This window comes from Podarcis bocagei (assembly GCF_964188305.1).
Source record: "Podarcis bocagei genome assembly, chromosome: 8".
Classification (NCBI taxonomy): domain Eukaryota; kingdom Metazoa; phylum Chordata; class Lepidosauria; order Squamata; family Lacertidae; genus Podarcis; species Podarcis bocagei.
In genome coordinates this window covers 88,928,845-88,949,174 of record NC_138133.1, presented here as the reverse complement: position 1 = coordinate 88,949,174, position 20,330 = coordinate 88,928,845, and the positions used below count along the sequence as shown (strand labels likewise).

General features: G+C 45.9%; 1 protein-coding gene across 9 annotated transcripts in view; it reads right to left on the bottom strand.

The window, feature by feature from the left end:
• The window catches only part of ADGRB1 (adhesion G protein-coupled receptor B1), a 385,256-nt gene that overhangs the window by 194,921 nt on the left and 170,005 nt on the right, over nt 1-20,330 (bottom strand). For all 9 annotated transcript variants that reach the window (XM_081204321.1, XM_081204325.1, XM_081204320.1 and 6 more), the window contains exons 3-4: nt 16,266-16,424; nt 1,226-1,333 (exon numbers count right to left, since the gene is read on the bottom strand). In XM_081204321.1, coding sequence (XP_081060447.1) covers nt 1,226-1,333; nt 16,266-16,424 — 267 coding nt within the window. The remainder of the gene's footprint in view (nt 1-1,225; nt 1,334-16,265; nt 16,425-20,330) is intronic.

The following is a 20,330-nucleotide window of genomic DNA, read 5'->3' as shown; positions in this document are numbered from 1 at the left end:
CTAACAAGCAATAATAAAAACAAGTTGAATGAATACAACTTAAAACCAAGATTAAAATACAACATTAAAATATTGAAACATTAAAATATTAACATGCAGCCTCATCACAGAAGGAGAAAGGAAAAAAGAAAGAGGGGGAGGGAATCAAACTGGCTCCAAGCCAAAGGCCAGGCGGAACAACTCTGTCTTACAGGCCCTGCGGAAAGAAATCAGATCCTGCAGGGCCCTGGTCTCAAGAGACAGAGTGTTCCACCAGGCCGGGGGCCAGTGTTGAAAAGGCCCTGGCTCTGGTTGGGGCTAATCTAACTTCCTTAGGGCCAGGACCACTAGGGTGTTGCTATTTATGGACCTTGAGGCTCTCCGTGGGGCATACCGGGAGAGGCGGTCCCGTAGGTACGAGGGTCCTCGGCCAGAGGCACAAGACATTTTTGTATGGCTAGGCTAGTAAATCTCCAAGTGTGGAGACTACAGAGGAATCTCCGGAGGTGGGGCTGACATTTCTGATGCTGCCTAATGGAGGTGCTGCTCCTGGTTATAGTCTAATGGTGTCTGGAAATCACCACGTTGGCTACTCCCACTGTAAGGCCTTTGCTTTGCTACCGAGCCGAGGCCCCTTCTGTGATGCTGTTGGCGAACAGAAGTATTGACTGCAGGGACTGAAAAAACCGCTTTGCCTTTTCAGTGACTGGTTCCTGCGTTTTCACAGGCCCCTCTGTCCTTGAATTGCACATTCAAATGAGGTTGCTCTCGCCTCCTCCAAGTCAGAATTAATTCCGTCTCCTATAGTCAAAATTATGCACCATTTGAACATCAAATACCCAAGGATTAGCAGAAGTGGTGTTAGCCTCCAGAAAAAATTAGAGCTGGAATGTATTAAATTGTTAGGGCTGTGATCCAATGACTGCATAGATTAGTTTACTAAATTCTGCATATGTCTCATTTCATGATGCACGATCCACACAGGGAATCTGTGTCGGCTGCGCATGCCGTGCCACATCCCAGCACTTTTAAATTCCATTGGTTTTAATGGGAAAGTTAAACATGTGCAAATCTGTGCTCTGTTGAAACTAACTGGACTTAAAATGTGCTTAACTCTGGCTGGGTCATACAGGAATTGTGTGAAGCTGTTGTGTATCAATTTCCTTTCTCAGATACCTTATACACTGGTAAACATAACCAAGTCAATGACTACCTTGTCCTCCTTTCAGTTGTGTTAATGACTTACCTATTTGAGGCGCAGGGTACCCATACTGTTGCATGTCGTCGACATCATCTCTCTTCCGGTTATCTGTGGACCTCAGTGACTGGCTTCGGGAATTGTAGTGTCCATTGGCTAGGATTAAAAAGGAGGTCCAGGGTAAATCAACCATCCACCGATTCTGCAAAGCCTTTCCCCCCACCATGAAATTTCATTTCAAATGCAAAGCAAAGCACAGGTCAAAACATTTGGTAATCAAAGCACCTGTTGCGTCAGTACTTAGAGTCATGCTGACCATTTCCCCGTAGAAACACCAAACCACAAAGCTCCCGTTGAACATCTGCCTCGCGGCTCTTAAGAACATAGGAGTATTTTTAGAAGCTGTGACGCCATCAATGCTTTTTAAGCCCCACCAACCTCTTCCTCGTTCCCATGCCGTTCCAAGCATAAAGGTATAGTTTAGCTTAGAAGGGGTGGGCATCCATGAAGAAGCACAGTAATAATAATAATAGTTTCCCCAGCAACTTTGGGCGGCTCCCAACAAGAAGAATTTCAATAATAATTTCATTATTTGTAGCCCGTCCATCTGACTGGGTTGCCCCAGCCACTCTGGGAGGCTTCCAGCATATATAAAAACAGAATAAAACATTGAAGACTTCCCTAAACAGGGCTGCCTTCAAATGTCTTCTAAAGGTTATGTCGTTACTCATCTCCTTGATACCTGATGGGAGGGCATTCTGCAGGGTTGGTGCCACTACCGAGAAGGCCCTGTGCCTGGTTCCCTGTAACCTCACTTTTCACAGTGAGGAAGTCACCAGAAGGCCCTTGGAGCTGGACCTCAGTGACCAGGCCAAGAGATGGGGCTCTGCTCTGTCCTGCCTCCATGGTTGGAGACAGCAATACTTCTGACTACCAATTGCTGGAAACCACAAGAGGAGAAAAGGCTCTTGCATTTGAGTCCTGCTTGCTGGTTTCCCACAGGTTGGCTAACCTGAGAACAGGATGCTGGACTAGGTTATTATTATTCCTGTGGAACGCCCTTCCATCAGATGTCAAAGAGATAAATAATTATACAATCTTCTGTAGACATCTGAAGGCAGCCCTGTATCGGGAGGCTTTTAATGTTACGATATGGAAGCAATGCAGCAGCGAGCTGCAGCTAGCTGGGAAGCAAAACATGCTGGGAATGCTGGGACTGTTCTGTGGGAAACAGAGGGACAGCCCATTCACTGTGCGAAGCACCGGAATTAGCTCAGAGTGTAATATGAGCTGTACAGGAAGTACAGAAGGAGGAGTTTTTACTCTCTCTCGGCTGTTGGAGTTTGAAGAGAGCAGACGTGTTTTTCTGTAACGCTGCAAAGACAGAAATAAAAGCATGTAAATACATTTCTGTTTATCTCTTTCCCCTGCCCACAGGGGGGGGGGGCAGGAAAGAGTGGTGTGTTCTTCTCACGAGGAGGAGGATCGCCGATCGTGACCTAGCCTGTATCCTGCCGGGAAATGCAGACAGGGAGGTCAACCGGAGATCAAGCCGGGTGCCTGGAGAATGGCCAGTTTCTCCTGATAAAGGCTTGATCCCAACATTTAATGTGTTATATTCGTTGTTGTTGTTGTTGTTGTGTTTTTGCATATCCTGTTGGAAGCCACCCAGAGTGGATGGGGCAACCTAGTCAGATGGGAAGAAGAAGAAGAAGAAGAAGAAGAAGAAGAAGAAGAAGAAGAAGAAGAAGAAGAAGAAGAATCAATGACCAGATCCAGCAAGCTGTTCTCGTGTTCTTACATTAACCAAGCTGCATAGCTGTGGCCGCTTCAAGGAAAATTCCCAACCCTGCAATATGCAGAGTGCATCTCTTATCTTTGGGAACAGCAGCAGTGAGCAGTCCTGCTATTAGAGACCAAGGCTAATCTTCTGTGTGTCTGCAAGTATAACACACATGCTCAGCAATATTTGGGTGGCTGATGGTTGTTAAAGAGACAAGTGGAAAGACAAAGACAACAAGTTTAATTTCAGTACGGCGTTTGACAAAGTACCCCCTGATATTCTTGCAGAGAAGATGGTAAAGTGTGGGCTGGACGGAGTAACTGTTTGGTTAAGGAAGCTTTTCGAAATTTGATAATGTCGATATATATATATATATATTCTCTTTTTGTTAACAGAACTTCTTTGGTTTCCAGCATGGTTCCTGCTGGTGGCGAGGAGGAAGACAAATTCTCTGGCAGGATCCAGCAAGTTTGTTCAGCGGGAGATAATCCCATCGGCCTTTCTCCTGCTCGGCACCCGGGTTCCACCTGATGAACCGCTCCTAATGACTGATCTCGCTTGCTAATGAGTTGTGTGATTGCTTTCTGCTCCCCTGCTGCCATGCCTGGTCTCAGCTGCTGTGCCTGTTGCTAATTAAAGCTGATGGGGTAAAAGGCCTGAATTTTAAGAAGGTCTCTTTCTTGGGAGAACAAAAACAAAAGCCCCCATTGAGGCCACCTGACAACCCACCCCAAAATCAGTCCATTCCCCAGCATGTGGTCATAAGCTGAACTGGGAGCCTTCAAGGGTCTATGGGTCACCAGAAGTTTCACAACAACAAAGGTACTTCTAGCCTTATTGTTGCTGTTGTTTAGTCATTTAGTTGTGTCTGACTCTTTGTGACCCCATGGACCAGAGCACGCCAGGCACTTCTGTCTTCCACTGCCTCCTGCAGTTTGGTCAAACTCATGCTGGTAGCTTCAAGAACACTGTCCCACCATCTCATCCTCTGTCGTCCCCTTCTCCTTGTGCCCTCCATCTTTCCCAACATCAGGGGTTTTTCCAAGGAGTCTTCTCTTCTCATGAGGTGGCCAAAGTATTGGAGCCTCAGCTTCAGGATCTGTCCTTCCAGTGAACACCCGGGGCTGATTTCCTTCAGAATGGATAGGTTTGATCTTCTTGCAGTCCATGGGACTCTCAAGAGTCTTCTCCAGCACCAGAATTCAAAAGCATCTATTCTTCTAGCCTTAGGTTTCACATTAAATGAGGAGGAGATCCTGGGCCTTCAGTGGCAGGGTGGACATGTGCCCTCCTTTACAGAGGACAGTCCTCTCTTTGAAGGATCTTGGGCAGCCAACTACGTGGAACTGTGAAACTCATCCGTGCGGGAGTCTGTAATGACTAGCAACTTGGATGGTTCTAAAAGTGAATTGTTCAAATTAATGGGCAAAGGCACTGTTGTATCTGAAATTATGGTAGGGGAGATACTCAGAAATATGCTTCTCATAGAATCCTACAGTTGGGAGGGACCCTGAGGGTCATCTAGTCCAACCCCCCTGCAATGCAGGAATATGTAGCTGCTCCTTACAGGGATTGAACCTGCAACCTTGGCATTGTCAGCAGCATGCTCTAGCCTTGATGGCTGTGCTCTGCCACCATAGTCAGAGGCGGCAAAGCTTCTGAATGCCAGTTGCTCAAAACCACAGGAACATAGCTGTCAACATTTCCCTTTTTTAAAGGGAAATTCCCTTATACCAAATAGGATTCCTCAGAAGAAAAGGGAAAAGTTGACAGCTATGCACAGGAAGGGAGAGGGCTGTTGTGCTTGAGGCCTCCTTGCAGATTTCCCAGGGGTACCAGGTTGGCCATTTTGAGAACAGAAAGCTGCACTAGATCTTGGCTTGATCATAGAATCATAGAATCATAGAATCATAGAGTTGGAAAAGACCACAAGGGCCATCGAGTCCAACCCCCTGCCAAGCAGGAAACACCATCAGAGCACTCCTGACATATGGTTGTCAAGCCTCTGCTTAAAGACCTCCAAAGAAGGAGACTCCACCACACTCCTTGGCAGCAAATTCCACTGTCAAACAGCTCTTACTGTCAGGAAGTTCTTCCTAATGTTTAGGTGGAATCTTCTTTCTTGTAGTTTGGATCCATTGCTCCGTGTCCGCTTCTCTGGAGCAGCAGAAAACAACCTTTCTCCCTCCTCTATGTGACATCCTTTTATATATTTGAACATGGCTATCATATCACCCCTGAACCTCCTCTTCTCTAGGCTAAACATGCCCAGCTCCCTTAGCCGTTCCTCATAAGGCATCGTTTCCAGGCCTTTGACCATTTTGGTTGCCCTCCTCTGGACACGTTCCAGTTTGTCAGTGTCCTTGATCAGGCAGGCTCTTCTTATTTTCTTATGCTCTTAGGTATAAATTACGTGGTATGTATCAAGAATTAAACTCCTTCGGTCTGTCTAGAACCTACAGCCAATTAGATCCACAAGGATGGCCCTGAGTTCTAATTCAGCATGGGCAAAAGTGTCAGATTCAGTTTCTCATTCCTCTTCCTCTTCCTCCTCCTTTATTAAAATTTGTACAACCCATTTCACCTGAAGATCACAGGTTGGTTTACAACATACAAATGCAAAATGAGGACATGAAATGCATAATAATAACCCCCCTTCACACAAACACATTTAAAATGCCCTGGGAAGTTAAGCAGCCAAAGGCCTGGTTAAAGAGAAAGGTTTTCATCTAGTGCCTAATTTTTTCTCCCTGGGGAGAGCATTCCACGAACCAGGAGCCACTGCAGAAAAGGCCCTGTTCTCATGTTGCCACCTTTCGGGCGTCTCATGGAGGAGGCAGAGGGCCTCGGTTGAGTCAGAATCTTCCATTCTCCACATTTCAAAATCAGCTGCTGTTTTTATGTCCTCATCAAAATTTGCCGCCAGGTTTCTCCTATCCTACACATATTGGTATGCACTTTTGTCCAGCAGATGCATTTCCCGCAAGCTCTTTTCAATAATATACGACTTTCATCATTCAATAATATACGCCCTTTACCATTTCTGTGTGAGATATTTGACGGACCAACTGCTTTGCAAAATTCGGGGAAGCGAGGCTTTCGGTGGATCGGTTGTGTTTCGCTTTGTGCATTGTTTTGGGAAGTGTGAATCAGGTAGATTCTCCTTTCAATGTGAACTGCATCAGATTTCTCTCCACCCCCCCCCCACCCAAAGTCCTAGTTCCATCATGATGAGAGAGGCTGGGGGGAGAGAGTTCCCTCTATCTGCTTTCCCCACCCCATGCCTAGAAACATTCCATCGTGCCTCTCCTTAGCTGCCTTCCCTCCCAGCTAAATAATGCAAAATGCTGTAGGCTTTCTTCGTGGGAAAGGTGCTTCACTCCGCCGATGACTGTCAGGTGCGTCAATGTGCCATGTCAGTGCCAAGACTCATTATTCATGTCACGCAACCTGTGGCAGAAGCCTGATCTGCCACAGCAATCCTTGTGGGGTTTTTAAATATTTTTTTATGATGTAGATCTTGTAAAAGGTCATCTCTCAGCGAAGGAGTATTAAGGCATTATTGACTGACAGCAGGCTTATCCCACGCATAGCACGTCAAGGAACCGTTTACAAGCCCAGCTGATGCAGAAGAACTCTTCCGTCACCCTGAGAGCACGAGGGAGACGCTTCATGTTATCTCGCAAGGGGTGATATTTTGGGGCATTTGAGGGGTGGGTGGCAGGCAGCAGCAAGCCCATGATCGGGAACCCTTTGAATGTCAAGGAAAACATACGGATCCCCAAGTTGTTTCTGAAAGAAGCGTGTTGAGTGAGCCAGCCCTTTGATGTGCATCAGTTTCGACAGCTACCTGGCGTGGTGGTGGAGGTGGAGAACCAAGCCTGCAGAACAAGGAGTGGGAAGCCTCTGCCACGCCTGATCTGCATATATATTCTGAAATGTCAGACGCTGCTGCTTGCCAGACGGCAGCGTGCACCCAGTTCAACTGGCTCCCTCACTGCTATCGTTTTCAGAGAGTAAACAGGAGCTGCTGGTGATGTTCTCAGCCCACTCTGTGGCACCGTCTCATGAAACCCACAGGCGTTGGCACTTTGCGAACGACGTGCCAGGGAGTGTGTTGACATACTGTTGCTTCAGCTTGGATTTATTTATTAATTGGCTGGGTAGGTGACGGTGATGGGAATTCACCCTGCTCAAGCACCAGTTCAAAGCAGCTTGAAATCATGGTGACACCACGTCTTCGCTCCTCAACCTGTGAAAGTCTTCCCATCGGTTGAGCTCAACTCCAAGTTCCCTCTTTGCGGGTAAGCATACGGTCTGCCGAAGAATTGATGCTTTTGAATTCTGGTGCTGGAGGAGACTCTTGAGAGTCCCACGGACTGCAAGAAGATCCAACCTCTCCATTCTGAAGGAAATCAGCCCTGAGTGCTCACTGGAAGGACAGATCCTGAAGCTGAGGCTCCAATACTTTGGCCACCTCATGGGAAGAGTAGACACCCTGGAAAAGACCCTGATGTTGGGAAAGATGGAGGGCACAAGGAGAAGGGGGCGACAGAGGATGAGATGGCTGGACAGTGTTCTTGAAGCTACCAGCATGAGTTTCAAATAGTCCATAAATTTACTCCAATCTTCTGAGAATCTCTGGTCCCTCAGGTTTAAAATTCTTCCTTTTATACAGATGGACTAATTCTGCATAGTCCATCAGTTTCATAGCAGGCATGTCCAACAGGTGGATCATGATCTACTGGTAGATCACTGGACGTCTGTGGTAGATCACTGGTAGATCACTGGCTCCCCTAAAAAAAGCTCAACATATTTACCCTGCACCCCCCAAAAAACAATGCTTTCCTCACCTCTAAAAGAAGCTCAACAACTTTGACCTGAACCCCCAAAAAGGGGGTAGATCACTGCCAGAGTTTTTAACTCTGTGAGTTAAAAACTCAGTCTCATGGGAGTTGGTCACCCCTGCTCTAGGGTATTGACTGGCAGACGCTCTCCAGTATTTCTGACAAAAAATATCCCCAGCCCTCCCTGGGATTCCCAGGGATCAAACCTGAGACCTTCTACATGCAAAGCAAGTGTCCTATCACTGAATATACCTACAGTATCATGAGTCATACTGATCTTTCGGAGGGAGGCACATTGCTGTTCTATGTAGCTAGAGTCTGCCTAGGACACACACCCTTCGTATTTTCTGAACTTTCTGTGTATTTTGGGTGTGAAGGTTTAATTATGACAAAAAGAAAAATACTGTTTTAGCATCACATACTGTGAGGAGGCTGTTTGGAAATGTATATTCTGAATTGAAGCAGGGGTGGGTGGAAACTGCTAGTTCTGCTGCATAACTATTTTTAAAAAGCACTTCTTCTCCGCTGTTAATTTAGACTCCAGTGTGAAGTCTGAATTAATTAGAAATGTCTTCCGGAACACTGATTTTTTCGCCAACACATGAAGGCTTGAGGCAAGTGTCTGCCCACTTTTCCAGTTGTAATTCGAATGCATTTAAAGCCCACCTCCTCTCCAAGAAGCTTAACAGGGCTTTCTCACCTCCATTTCCCCCCTCACAACAACCCTGCGAGGTGCGTTATGCTAAGAGAGCATGAGTGACTCAAGGTTGTGGGATGTGAAACACAAGAGCAGTCAAGTACAACATTCCTAGAGTGAACATGTTTACACATGGGGAGGGATGTTTGTCCAGCCAGCAGGTAAACTTCCTGTTTCCTTCTGGGCTGGGACAGACTTCCTCTGCATGTGACTAGAGGTGGGTGTGGCCTCACCTGTGCAGGTAATGACAAAAGCACAGGGCAGGGCAGTCATCTCTCTCTCTTTGACTACATGCATCAAAGAAGCAACATCTGCTTAGCCAAAGATACTCTCTTGGCCTCCAGCCAAAAGGGGACAGAGGGACTGTCTCCTTATGAGACAGTTTCCAGGTGTATGTTACTTTTCTAAGCTAAGTCTGCCTTCTGGGATCCTATTGTGAACAGAATGATGTGTGAGTAAACTCTTTTTTATACTTTTATAGAAGACTGTGTCGTGTCTTATCTTTTATGAGGGAATAAGGGGGAAATACCAGAACAGTTATTATAGAGGGTTTAGCGAGCCTGAGCAAATGCATCCGCTGTGAGTTTAAAAGGGGAATGTTACTCTGCTAAATTGTGAACTTGTTTACACAAGTAGGAAAGGCTATAATCAAACAATATATCCTCTCCTGCATCCCTGAACATTCCCACAAAGGTCTCCTAAGAAGCAACAAGGATCAGTCCTGTCCAACCCTAAACAACTGTGCTGTGACAGCTGGGGGGGGGGGGTTGAGAGGCTCTGGCTGTCAATGTTTGGACACCTGATTGTTCCAAGGCCCTCTTGATCAAATGGGAACTACATTTCCCATCATGCCAAGGGCATGAACAAGCCTTGTAGCATCACAGGCCTAAAGGAGCATGCAACTGGTAGACGCTTATTCAGGCTTCGGTTTGCTGAAGAATTTATAGTTATTGTTGCACAACAGTAGGGGGGGGAGAGGGGGGAGAAATCCAGTTCACTTTGCATTTTAATGTAAAGCTCACTAATTGGTGCTTACAGAAACATTACACAAACAGAAACACGGCTGGTCTTAACGATTACCACCGTTCTGATGCATACATTAAGGGGAAAATGTTCATGAAATGCACAAATTAGTGAAAATATCATTACACAAATGCATCCTACTAGGAAAAATGTGCCTATCTGGAGAAAATTTGCTAAAATACTTGGTTTTTTAAAAAATAAACAAATCACAAACGAATGCAGAATTGTGGAGAACGGAATTTAAGACTGGAGAAATGAGAAACTGATAATAATGGAAACTGACCAATTTCTCCATCACTTCATACCTGTGACAAGGTGTGCCAAGTCTCAGATGCTAACAAGCAGCTGTAGACCATGATCAGATTTGCTTTAGACCACTGTCAGCTGGTGAAATGGCTCTGAAGGGCCCCTAACACCAAATTTGATGCTAAACTCCAGTAAATGCAGAATTTAGAGCAACCCTTTTAGGGGAATACCTGTGATTCCTGCACTGCAGGGTGTTAGACTAGATGGTTCTATAATTCTGTTAGGTAAAGGTAAAGGGACCCCTGACCATCAGGTATAGTCGTGACCGACTCTGGGGTTGTGGCACTCATCTCGCTTTATTGGCCGAGGGAGCCGGCGTACACAAATGCCATTTACCTTCCCACCGGAGCAGTACCTATTTATCTACTTGCACTTGGACGTGCTTTCGAACTGCTAGGTTGGCAGGAGCAGGGACCGAGGAACAGGAGCTCACCCCATCATGGGGATTCGAACCGCCAACCTTCTGATCAGCAAGTCCTAGGCTCTGTGGTTTAACCCACAGCGCCACCCACATCCCTAATACAGTGGTACCTCGGGTTAAGTATTTAATTCGTGCCGGAGGTCCGTTCTTAACCTGAAACTGTTCTTAACCTGAAGCACCACTTTAGCTAATGGGGCCTGCTGCTGCCGCCAGAGCCCGATTTCTGTTCTTATCCTGAAGCAAAGTTCTTAACCTTAAGCACTATTTCTGGCTTAGTGGAGTGTGTAACCTGAAGCGTATGTAACCCGAGGTACCACTGTATTCTACAAATTCTTTGGGAGAGCCTGCTCTCAGGTCCCAGATGATAACTTGCCAGATTTTCTCCTTGCTTTCCACCAAACCATGCCTTCCTTGTCCACTAGACAAAGTACACCTCTTCCCGCCCACCCCCTACATAATGGGCAGATGATGTTAGTTGCTGGCTGCTGAGATGTGTTTGGCCTGCGAAAACGCTACCTTGGTCCACATCCAATAGATGGCAGAGGTCTCCGTGTCTGAATTAGCAAGGAAGGGATCGCTGGGTTCTTTGCCTCGAGCAAGCAATAAACAGAAATTACTACAAACTCTGGATGCTGTCCTACAGACCGGCTTTTCTCTGCCCCAAAACAACAACACCACCAAACTGGCTGGATGGAAAGAAAAGACACCAGCTGGGGGAAAGGAAAATGGCTGTTGTTAAACCTGAAGTAATTCTGTTTTCAATCTGCAATAAACAGTAATTCTCACCAAGACCCTGGGGGCGTCAGACTTTTGCCTACAAAGACACTCGGAAGCCTGCATTTATATGCAAAAGCTAACGCCACCTATGACATGCTGGTGCCCTTTATTGCTTTTCTTGGGTTGGAGTCTGCGGCTGCGGAAGATGTTGGCTGGTCTTTGTTTATTTCTTTCCTCCCTTGTGAATGCCACCAGCTAGTAACTTCCTGGGGGCAGAGACCTGACAGCATGGCACACTGGCTTAAATTCTGGATGGGCACTGTGCTCAATACATGTTTGCAGCCTGGGGCAAATTACAGTGTTGTATGCCAGTCCCTCAATCCCACACAGAGAGGGTGGCTGGAACAGGAACTGAATCTCAGTTCAGCACTGCAAAAAGAACAGCAACCTTCACTGCATCCGAAAACACAGGGCAGGAGAGGGCAATCGATGGTCCTAATGACCGCGTTCTACCTCCATAATTGGAAATGGAGGCAGTGAGAGATTTTACTTTCTTGGGCTCCATGATCACTGCAGATGGTGACAGCAGTCAGGAAATTAAAAGACGACTGCTTCTTGGGAGAAAAGCAATGACAAACAGCATCTTAAAAAGCAATGACAGCATCTTAAAAAGCAGAGACATCACCTTGCCAACATAGGTCTGTATAGTTAAAGCTATGGTTTTCCCAGTAGTGATGTATGGAAGTGAGAGCTGGACCATACAGAAGGCTGATCGCCGAAGAATGGATGCTTTTGAATTCTGGTGCTGGAGGAGATTCTTGAGAGTCCCATGGATTGCAAGAAGATCAAACTGATCCATTCTGAAGGAAATCAGCCCTGAGTGCTCACTGGAAGGACAGATCCTGAAGCTGAGGCTCCAAGACTTTGGACACCTCATGAAAAGAGAAGACTCCCTGCCCTGGAAGAGACCCTGATGTTGGGAAAGATGGAGGCCGCAAGGTGAAGGAGACGACAGAGAACGAGGTGGTTGGACAGTGTTCTCGAAGCTACTAACATGAGTTTGACCAAACTGCAGGAGGCAGTAGAAGACAGGAGGGCCTGGTGTGCTCTGGTCCATGGGGTCACGAAGAGTCGGACCCAACTAAATGACAAAACAACAACAGAGGGAGAGGGAACTGCTGGGAAGACTCTGTTTAAAGTACAAAGGCTAGGATGCCGCCGTTCCTCTGGGGAAATTGAACTGGATTTGGAAAGGGAGCAATTGATTGCTGCTCTGATGCTACAGAAAACCAGTGCCTTAGCTACTCTGTATTATGACACAAGTAGATGAGGTTCTCCTTTAAACAAACAAGCAAACAAAATAGAAAAGGGAAGAGGAAGAGGACCACCCCCACCCCGCATCCTGGAGGCGCTGAAAGAATTGGTAATGGACACAGGAGGAAATATCAAATCTCCCTCCTTCTGCATTTACAGGTGCATGAGATCCAGATCACAAACCTCCCGCCGTCTCATCTAATCCTGGCCCTCAGTCCCACGCCTATTTGGAGAGCTGATAGAGCACAGATAGAGGCGAGTCAACAAGGGGAAACTTTGGCAAGGATCCTTCTGCCCGTCTAGACAAATTAGTCAAAGGGAATGAAAAGATGAAAGCCTAATGCAGTGGAAAGTTTCCATTTAAAGATTCCAGCTACAATATGATTTAACTTTATGGAAATGCCAAACAACGTGTGAAATCATTCAAGTCCTTCCAGGGCTCAACCTTTTCTGAGCAAGGGCTGTTGCATCCCTGACTCTGCTAAGGAAAAAATAAAATAAAATAAAATAATTCCTTCCAGTAGCACCTTAGAGACCAACTAAGTTTGTTATTGGTATGAGCTTTCGTGTGCATGCACACTTCTTCAGATATGAAAGCTCATACAGTGGTACCTCGGGTTAAGTACTTAATTCGTTCCGGAGGTCTGTACTTAACCTGAAACTGTTCTTAACCTGAAGACCACTTTGGCTAATGGGGCCTCCTGTTGCTGCCGTGCTGCCGGAGCACGATTTCTGTTCTCATCCTGAAGCAAACTTCTTAACCTGAAGCACTATTTCTGGGTTAGCAGAGTCTGTAACCTAAAGCGTATGTAACCTGAAGCTTATGTAACCCAAGGTACCACTGTACCAATAACAAACTTAGTTGGTCTCTAAGGTGCTACTGGAAGGATTTTTTTAATTTTTTTATTTTGTTTCGACTACGGCAGACCAACATGGCTACCTACCTGTAACTATGCTAAGGAAGTCTACTTTTCCTTTCCTTTTGAAGAAAGTTATAATTTCCTTTAAAAAATAAATAAATAGACACACCAACAACTTTTATGAGCCTTCCCCAACATGCTGCTCTCCAGAGGTTTTGAACTCGCCAAGTAGATAGAGAGAAGCTTTTCTCCCTCCGTCATAACACTAGAACTCATAGGTGTCCCATGAAGCTGAACATTGGAAGGTTCAGGACAGATAAAAGAAAAGGACTTGTTCATGTAGCATATGGTTCAACTGTGGAACTCACTGCCACAGGATGGCCAACAACTTGGATAGCTTTAAAAGGAAACTAGACAAATTCATGGTCTCTAGCCTCTGCAGTTGGAAGCAACAATGCTTCTGAATAGCAGTTGCTAGAAACCACAGGAGGAGAGAGTGGTCTTGTGTTCGAATCCTGCTTGTGGGTTTCCCAATAGAGGCATCCGGCTGACCACTGTGAGAACAGGATGCTGGAGCCTATGGGTCATGGGCCTGAGCCAGAAGGCTCTTAATTTACCATGACAATTTATCATTGCCACTATTTCCACAGGTCTATGGACAGCCTTATCCTCTGGCAGGCTTGTTGGGTTGCTTGCAAAACCAACATTCAGTCAATTGCAGATAGGTAGCCGTGTTGGTCTGCCATAGTCAAAATAAAAAAAATCCTTCCAGTAGCACCTTAAAGACCAACTAAGTTAGTTCTTGGTATGAGCTTTCGTGTGCATGCACACTTCTTCAGATACACTGAAACAGAAGTTGCCAGATCCTTCTATATAGTGAGAAGGTGGGGAGGGGTATTACTCAGAAGGGTGGTGGGAATGGGAGATTGGCAGATAGCTGAGATGAGCCTGTTGACGACTCTTAACGACTGCAGTAGGTCTTACAGGAAAAGGCAAGGGGTGAGAAGGTGAGAAATGGCTTAGTCATGTATAATGACCAAGTCAATTGGACAGAGATGCGATTTCCACAAAGCTCTGTTATCAACCTGATCAGCCAGCAATATTCACACCATGACCATTAATTAATGCAACTTTCAGGTGGACATTTAAAGGCTGCAATTCCCTTCATCTCTTGTACATGTTTTTAAAGATGAAGCATCTTCGTTTTGTGCTTCTAGGGAAAGCTGGAAGCCACAGGAAGGGGCAGTGGACTTGTGCTCAAATCCTGCTTACAGGTTTCCCACAGGTCAGCCACTGTGAACACAGGGTGCTGGACTAAATGGGCCGCTGGACTGATCCGGCAAGCTTTTCTTGTGCTCTTTATGTTCCCGTTGCCTCTGGAGCTGATGGGAGTTGTAGTTCAAAATATCTAGAAGGCACCAGGCTTCAGGGGAATGGACTGGTCGGAAGGTCTAATCAAATGTACAGTGGTGCCCCGCAAGACGAATGCCTCACAAGACGGAAAACTCGCTAGACGAAAGAGTTTTCCGTTTTGGAGGTGCTTCGCAAAACGAATCTCCTATGGGCTTGCTTCGCAAGACGACAATGTCTTGCGAGTTCCTGCTGGTTTCCCCCCCTTCCCCCTCCCCTTTTTCAAAGCCGCTAAGCCGCTAAGTCGCTTATCAGCTGATCCGATCAGCAGATAAGCCGCTAAAAGCAGCTAAAAGCCTCTAATAGTGCTAATAGCGCTAATCCACTAATCCTTCAATGTGCTTGCTTTGCAAGACGAAAAAAACCGCTAGACGAAGAGAATCACAGAACGGATTATTTTCGTCTTGCGAGGCACCACTGTATTTCACTGAAAACCACGGGAAAAGTTGGAGATAGAGGTATAATTATAATCAGCAAGGCTCGCTCACATTAGCCTGCCAGTAGTAGTTACTGTAATTTGTGGGAAATGCTGGCAATGAACGAGACAGTGCCCACATACCATTTCTCCAGGCCTGGTACAAACTTTTATGATGTCCCTCCTTACCATTCCACCATGATCTCTTGCTTGTTTTAATAAACTGGAGGATTAATTGGCCTCATTTAGCTCTCATTTCTGGCTGCTTGATTTGCATTTATAGGCAGACATAGCAGTATAGCACGACACAGAAATGTCAGGATGCACAAAAGGCAAACGCTCTTTAGACCAGGGATGGGGAACCTACAGACATTGCTGAACGACAACTCCCACCGACCCTCACCATTGGGCATGCTGGCTGGGGCAGATTGGAGCTGGATTGCAAAAGAGGAGAGGCAGTTTTGTGTGATTCTCCCTTCTCATTGTGTCCCCTGCATCTGTTCCAGAGCATCGGAACCACTGTGTAGAACAAGCCACAGTAGTGTGTCCTATTCACCAGAATCTGATCATTTTTAAATAACAATTTTCATCTGAAGAATGTTGGAGATTATGTATAAGGGCGAGTTGCAAATTCCCTGTTGGTCCCTGTTGATAACAGGGGCTCTCTTGATCTCATAGAACCATGGTGATGATGATGATGATGATAATAATAATAAATTTATTTATACCCCGCCCATCTGGCTGAATTTCGTCAGCCACTCTGGGTGGCTCCCAATTGAGTATTAAAAACAATACAGCATTAAATATTAAAAACATAGGGTTGGAAGGGACCCAGGGTCATCTAGTCCAACGCCAGAAAAACTTTCTGACAGTAAGAGCTGTTTGGCAATGGAATAGACTCCCACAAGAGGCAGTGGACTCTCCTTCCTTGGAGGTCTCTAAACAGAGGTTGGATGACCATCTGTCATGGATGCTTTAGCCGTGATTCCTGCATTTCAGAGGGTTAGACTAGATGACCCTGGGTCCCTGCCAGCTCTTAAGATTCAACACACCCCAAAATCAGTTCCAGGGGTTCCTACCATCATCTACAGCGAATTTGGGGGAAGGCTGCACGAGGAGAGGGAAGGGAAGGGAAACGTATTTTGTGCAAGCAGAAGTCTTTGTGACAGTGTAATGATTTCATTGGACGCAACCCACAGTCCGGTGCAAACCTTCATGGGGCCTGAATGTGAGCAACGGTTCTGTACAGATGTCAGGATCATGAAGGTGGTGAGCTGGAAACACAAGCCACTTACGGTTGCAAGCTTTCCTGTTGCACAGCCGGCCCTCTTCTAAGACTCCCTCGCAGATGATGCCATCGTCCGGAAGGGGCTGGCAGGTCCGGGTGCGAGTCTGCAGGCCTCCTCCGCAGTCCCGGGTGCATTCTCCCCACAGTGACCATGGGTTCCATCCACCTGAGGACCAGCCGGGGGGGGGGGGAAAGAAAAGCCTCAGCTGCCATGCTTTGAACTTCAAGACACGACCGCCCCCGCCCCCTCCATGTTTGTTTGCTTCACATATGCACCAGTGTCATTCAGAAATGGACCCTCCGTTTCAAGACACTATATTTTATTTTTTAAGTATAAATTTTATTAGTATTTTCCACACAACACCACAAAAAATATCGAAAAGTAACAATACATAAAACACAAAAACCAACATTCAAAAAATGAAAAAAAATCCATATCTTACAAGTTAATAATATAAACACTAAAAAGAAAAACAAACATTGACTTCCACTAATCCCACAGCACCTCATTTATCTCTCATTGTGTCTTCCTGTTTTCCTTATCATCTCTATCCTAGCATCTAGATATAAATCCCCTCTTTCTTATCCTTTCACTTCACACTTCACTTCAGCCAGATTTCTGTCCTTGAACCTTGGCTTTTAAGCTATTCATTTAGGCACTCCTATTCCTTTTTCACTTCACTTTTTGGTCTTATTATATCCGTCAATTTGGCTAATTCTAAATATTCTGAAAGTCAAGACACTATACATCATTGGTGGGTAATGTCTAATCCTCATCCTAGCTGAACTAGTGAAGCACCGTGGTTATTTATTGCAAATGAAACTGCTCTCTGCAGATGCTCAGAGCTCTTCGCTCTCATTTCACCCTGCACTCTAGGGCTGAGTACAGCCCATCATTGGATGAGTCCTATATTTCTGTGACTACCAAGTGATGGGAAAAAAATATGATGATTATGCTGCTGATGAGGGTGATGAACCTCTAAATCTATTCTGAATTTCGATTCGGGTGAAATCCAGTGACAGATCTAGTCTTGCTGTGGTTTCCTTATGATCCAGCAACAGCTGACGACAACAAGAAGGGAAGAGTCTGAAAGTCGTATTTGCTGCCTTCATGAATAGCTGAAATCGACAAACTCCCGGGATTCATTAAGAATCCTTGCAATCAAAGATGGGAAGTTATTATTGTGGAAAGCAACATTTGTTTTCCTAAGAGGAGGCGGAATCAGAAGACCAAATGACCGCCTCCCCAGATGCACATGCAAACGCTTCTCATTCAGAGCATTTCCTCCCAGCTGCTGGCTCAGAATTCTCCCCAATTTTCTCTTCTTTTCTTTTGGCCTTAAATGGCGGGGTAGGGATGGGAGCGAAGGGAGGGGGAGATACGCCAACTGCCTGGCTGCATTATTCAGCACTCTAGACGACGGGTGAAAATCCAGTGCTGCCGTCCTGCTTAAGGAATAGCTTTTAACTCAGCGTCCACCCACGTAAGAGAAGGAGAGGCAGTTTTGTGTGATTCTCCCTTTCCATTGTGTCCCCTGCATCTGTTCCAGAGCATCAGGACCACTGGGTAGACCAGTGGGAATACCTGGGGGTGGGGAGTGGGAGATAAAAGTGGGCAGTATCAGTGGGTCGAGTTCATTAATTTTGTTGAATTAATTAAACTAAATAGTTTTAATTGGATTTTGAATAGGTGTGCAATTAATCGTGACTCTTTTGAATTTAATTGTGCTGTTATCTTTCTTGGTGGGTTGCAAAATCTGCTCTTTTGAATAATGCTCTCTCTCCACACACACACACACACACACACACACACACACACAATTAAATTTTCTGTTTTTCACTTTGGAATATTTGTTTAGACAACCTTAAAATGTCAGTGACTTCCCTTCTTCTCTTTCCATGGTTCATTTTGCATATCATAAATCCCTGCATATTTTACATAAATTCAACTATTCAGTATTTTACATTTTACATTTAAAAACCCCATATTTTATGGGGAAACACAATGTGGAAACTGAACTTTTATGTAAAAAGTGTGCATAGAATTCATACAAAGGCATTCAGTTTGAATGGCCAATTTCTGTGCATTCTTTCTAAAAAGTGGGATGGAGCGGGCTTCGGACTGAGGGATGGAATTAGGCCCTTCATCCCATAACTACTTATAATACCCATATCCTTGCTTGCCCCTTGATGTGAATGGGAGAAGGGGTAGGAGATCAAGGAAAAGGTCTGACTTCTGAACCTGCGGGGAGCCTGGAACTGGATTTCTGGGGGAAAGCCATCTGCTCAGCAGGTCCCAGGTTCATTCAGCTCTCAGGATATCCAGGTAGGACCAGGAGAAACCCATATCTCATGCGCAGGAGAGCTTCTGCCAGGCATTATAGACCAAACTGAACTAGATGGCCCAGAATATCCACAGCTTCCTACATTCAACCAAAGCAGCTTTAGGCTCTATCCAAAACTGGCATTGCTACTCATGTACAGGAGAAGAGTTGACCTTCAAGAAATGTGAAGGTATATTTCTCACTCCTTGAAGGTTGGTCCCCCCCCCCTGCCTGAACAAAGACTTCTCTAATGGCACGCACAAGCCTTGTCTCTCCTACTTCCCGACAGGAGATGGATTGTGTTTCAAGGCCATCAACGTCTATTGACATAATGGCATTCCCTTAATGTCTCACTCAGCCCGATCGATAGCATATCCGTAACCAGACACGCCGGACTAGGTGAGGGCTAATAAACTCTTCACTCCATGCTATTAAAAGTCCTCTCTGTCCTCCTCCAGTGGGTGAGCTGGGGAGGGATGGGGAGCGGGAGGTGGCTCCAGGCCCCACACAGCCATTTTGATAAGCGGATGACTTATCTGTCTAAGCCCCCCTTTTGACTGGTGCTTAAGCAAAATGCTTAATTGCTATGATGCATTAAAAGGCAATTTCATACTGCAGCATTAAGCAAAATGCATTTCTGCCACTGGAGCTGACTGACAATCAGAGAAGGGCCCCTCTGCTTAATGATGGGTTATTTAAACAGCCCCATGTTTTACGACGCAATCCATTACAATATCATTAAAAACCATAAAGAGAGGTTTGGTTAGGTGCTCTGACTTGCTCTGAATGAATTAATAGATCTCCTAGAGTTGTGGGCTGGGCGAGCGAGACCTGGCACAGATTCCTTCCAGTTGCCTCCTCTTCCTAATGCCTCAGGTTTCCGCCTACCTTCTAGGGACAACCAGGTTGGTTCTTTTAAACATCTCATAAACTTGAAGACTGTGACATGGGTTACTGGTAGGAAGAATGTGAAACTCAGCACAGTTGCCCAACTGGATGGAAGCCCATTTCACAGATAAGAACACCAGAAAGCACTGCTGGATCAGAACAATGGACCATCCTGTTCTCACAGCGGCCGACCAGTTCCCTGTAGGAAACACACAAACAGCAGCCCTCTCCTCTCCTGTGGTTTCCAGCCTCTGAATGCAGAGATAGTATGGTCACTGATTGTCAGGCTTCGTGGAATCCGAACCCCCTTCCTCGCAGCTGGCAGCCAGAAAGGGAAAACAAGAAGTTCTTACCAAGGTTTTTATTTCAATATTCACAGAGATAGATGTGTGATGCCACCTCTTAGATAATGGTGTTGCTCCGAGTAAAGTACGATCCTCTCTGTCTCTCCTATCATACATCATCCATGTGCCGGCTGATCTGTGTTTTCTGCCTCTGAGCTTTCTGTTCTCCTACTTTCAATGCTCGCTGGAAACTGGGGGGGGCATGCTTTTTAAGACACTGAGTCTGTCAGCTGTCTGCCTCCTCCTTCTCCTCCTCCTCCATCATCTTCCTCTTTTTCTTCTTCCTGCTCCTCTCCCAATATTTCCCAGCTTCTCCCATCTGCAGCCTCTGGACTTTGACCTTCTGCAAACCACTGTTCTAAATCTATACTGTCTCCCTCTTCTTTGAGGGAGAAGGAGGGAGCAGCAGTCTCTACCATTCCTCCTCAGCACAGTCCCTTTACACACACATAAATGCCTGCCACCACCTGTTTGCTTCTTCAGTGTTACCACACTGCTTGCTGCCTGGCGAGGCAC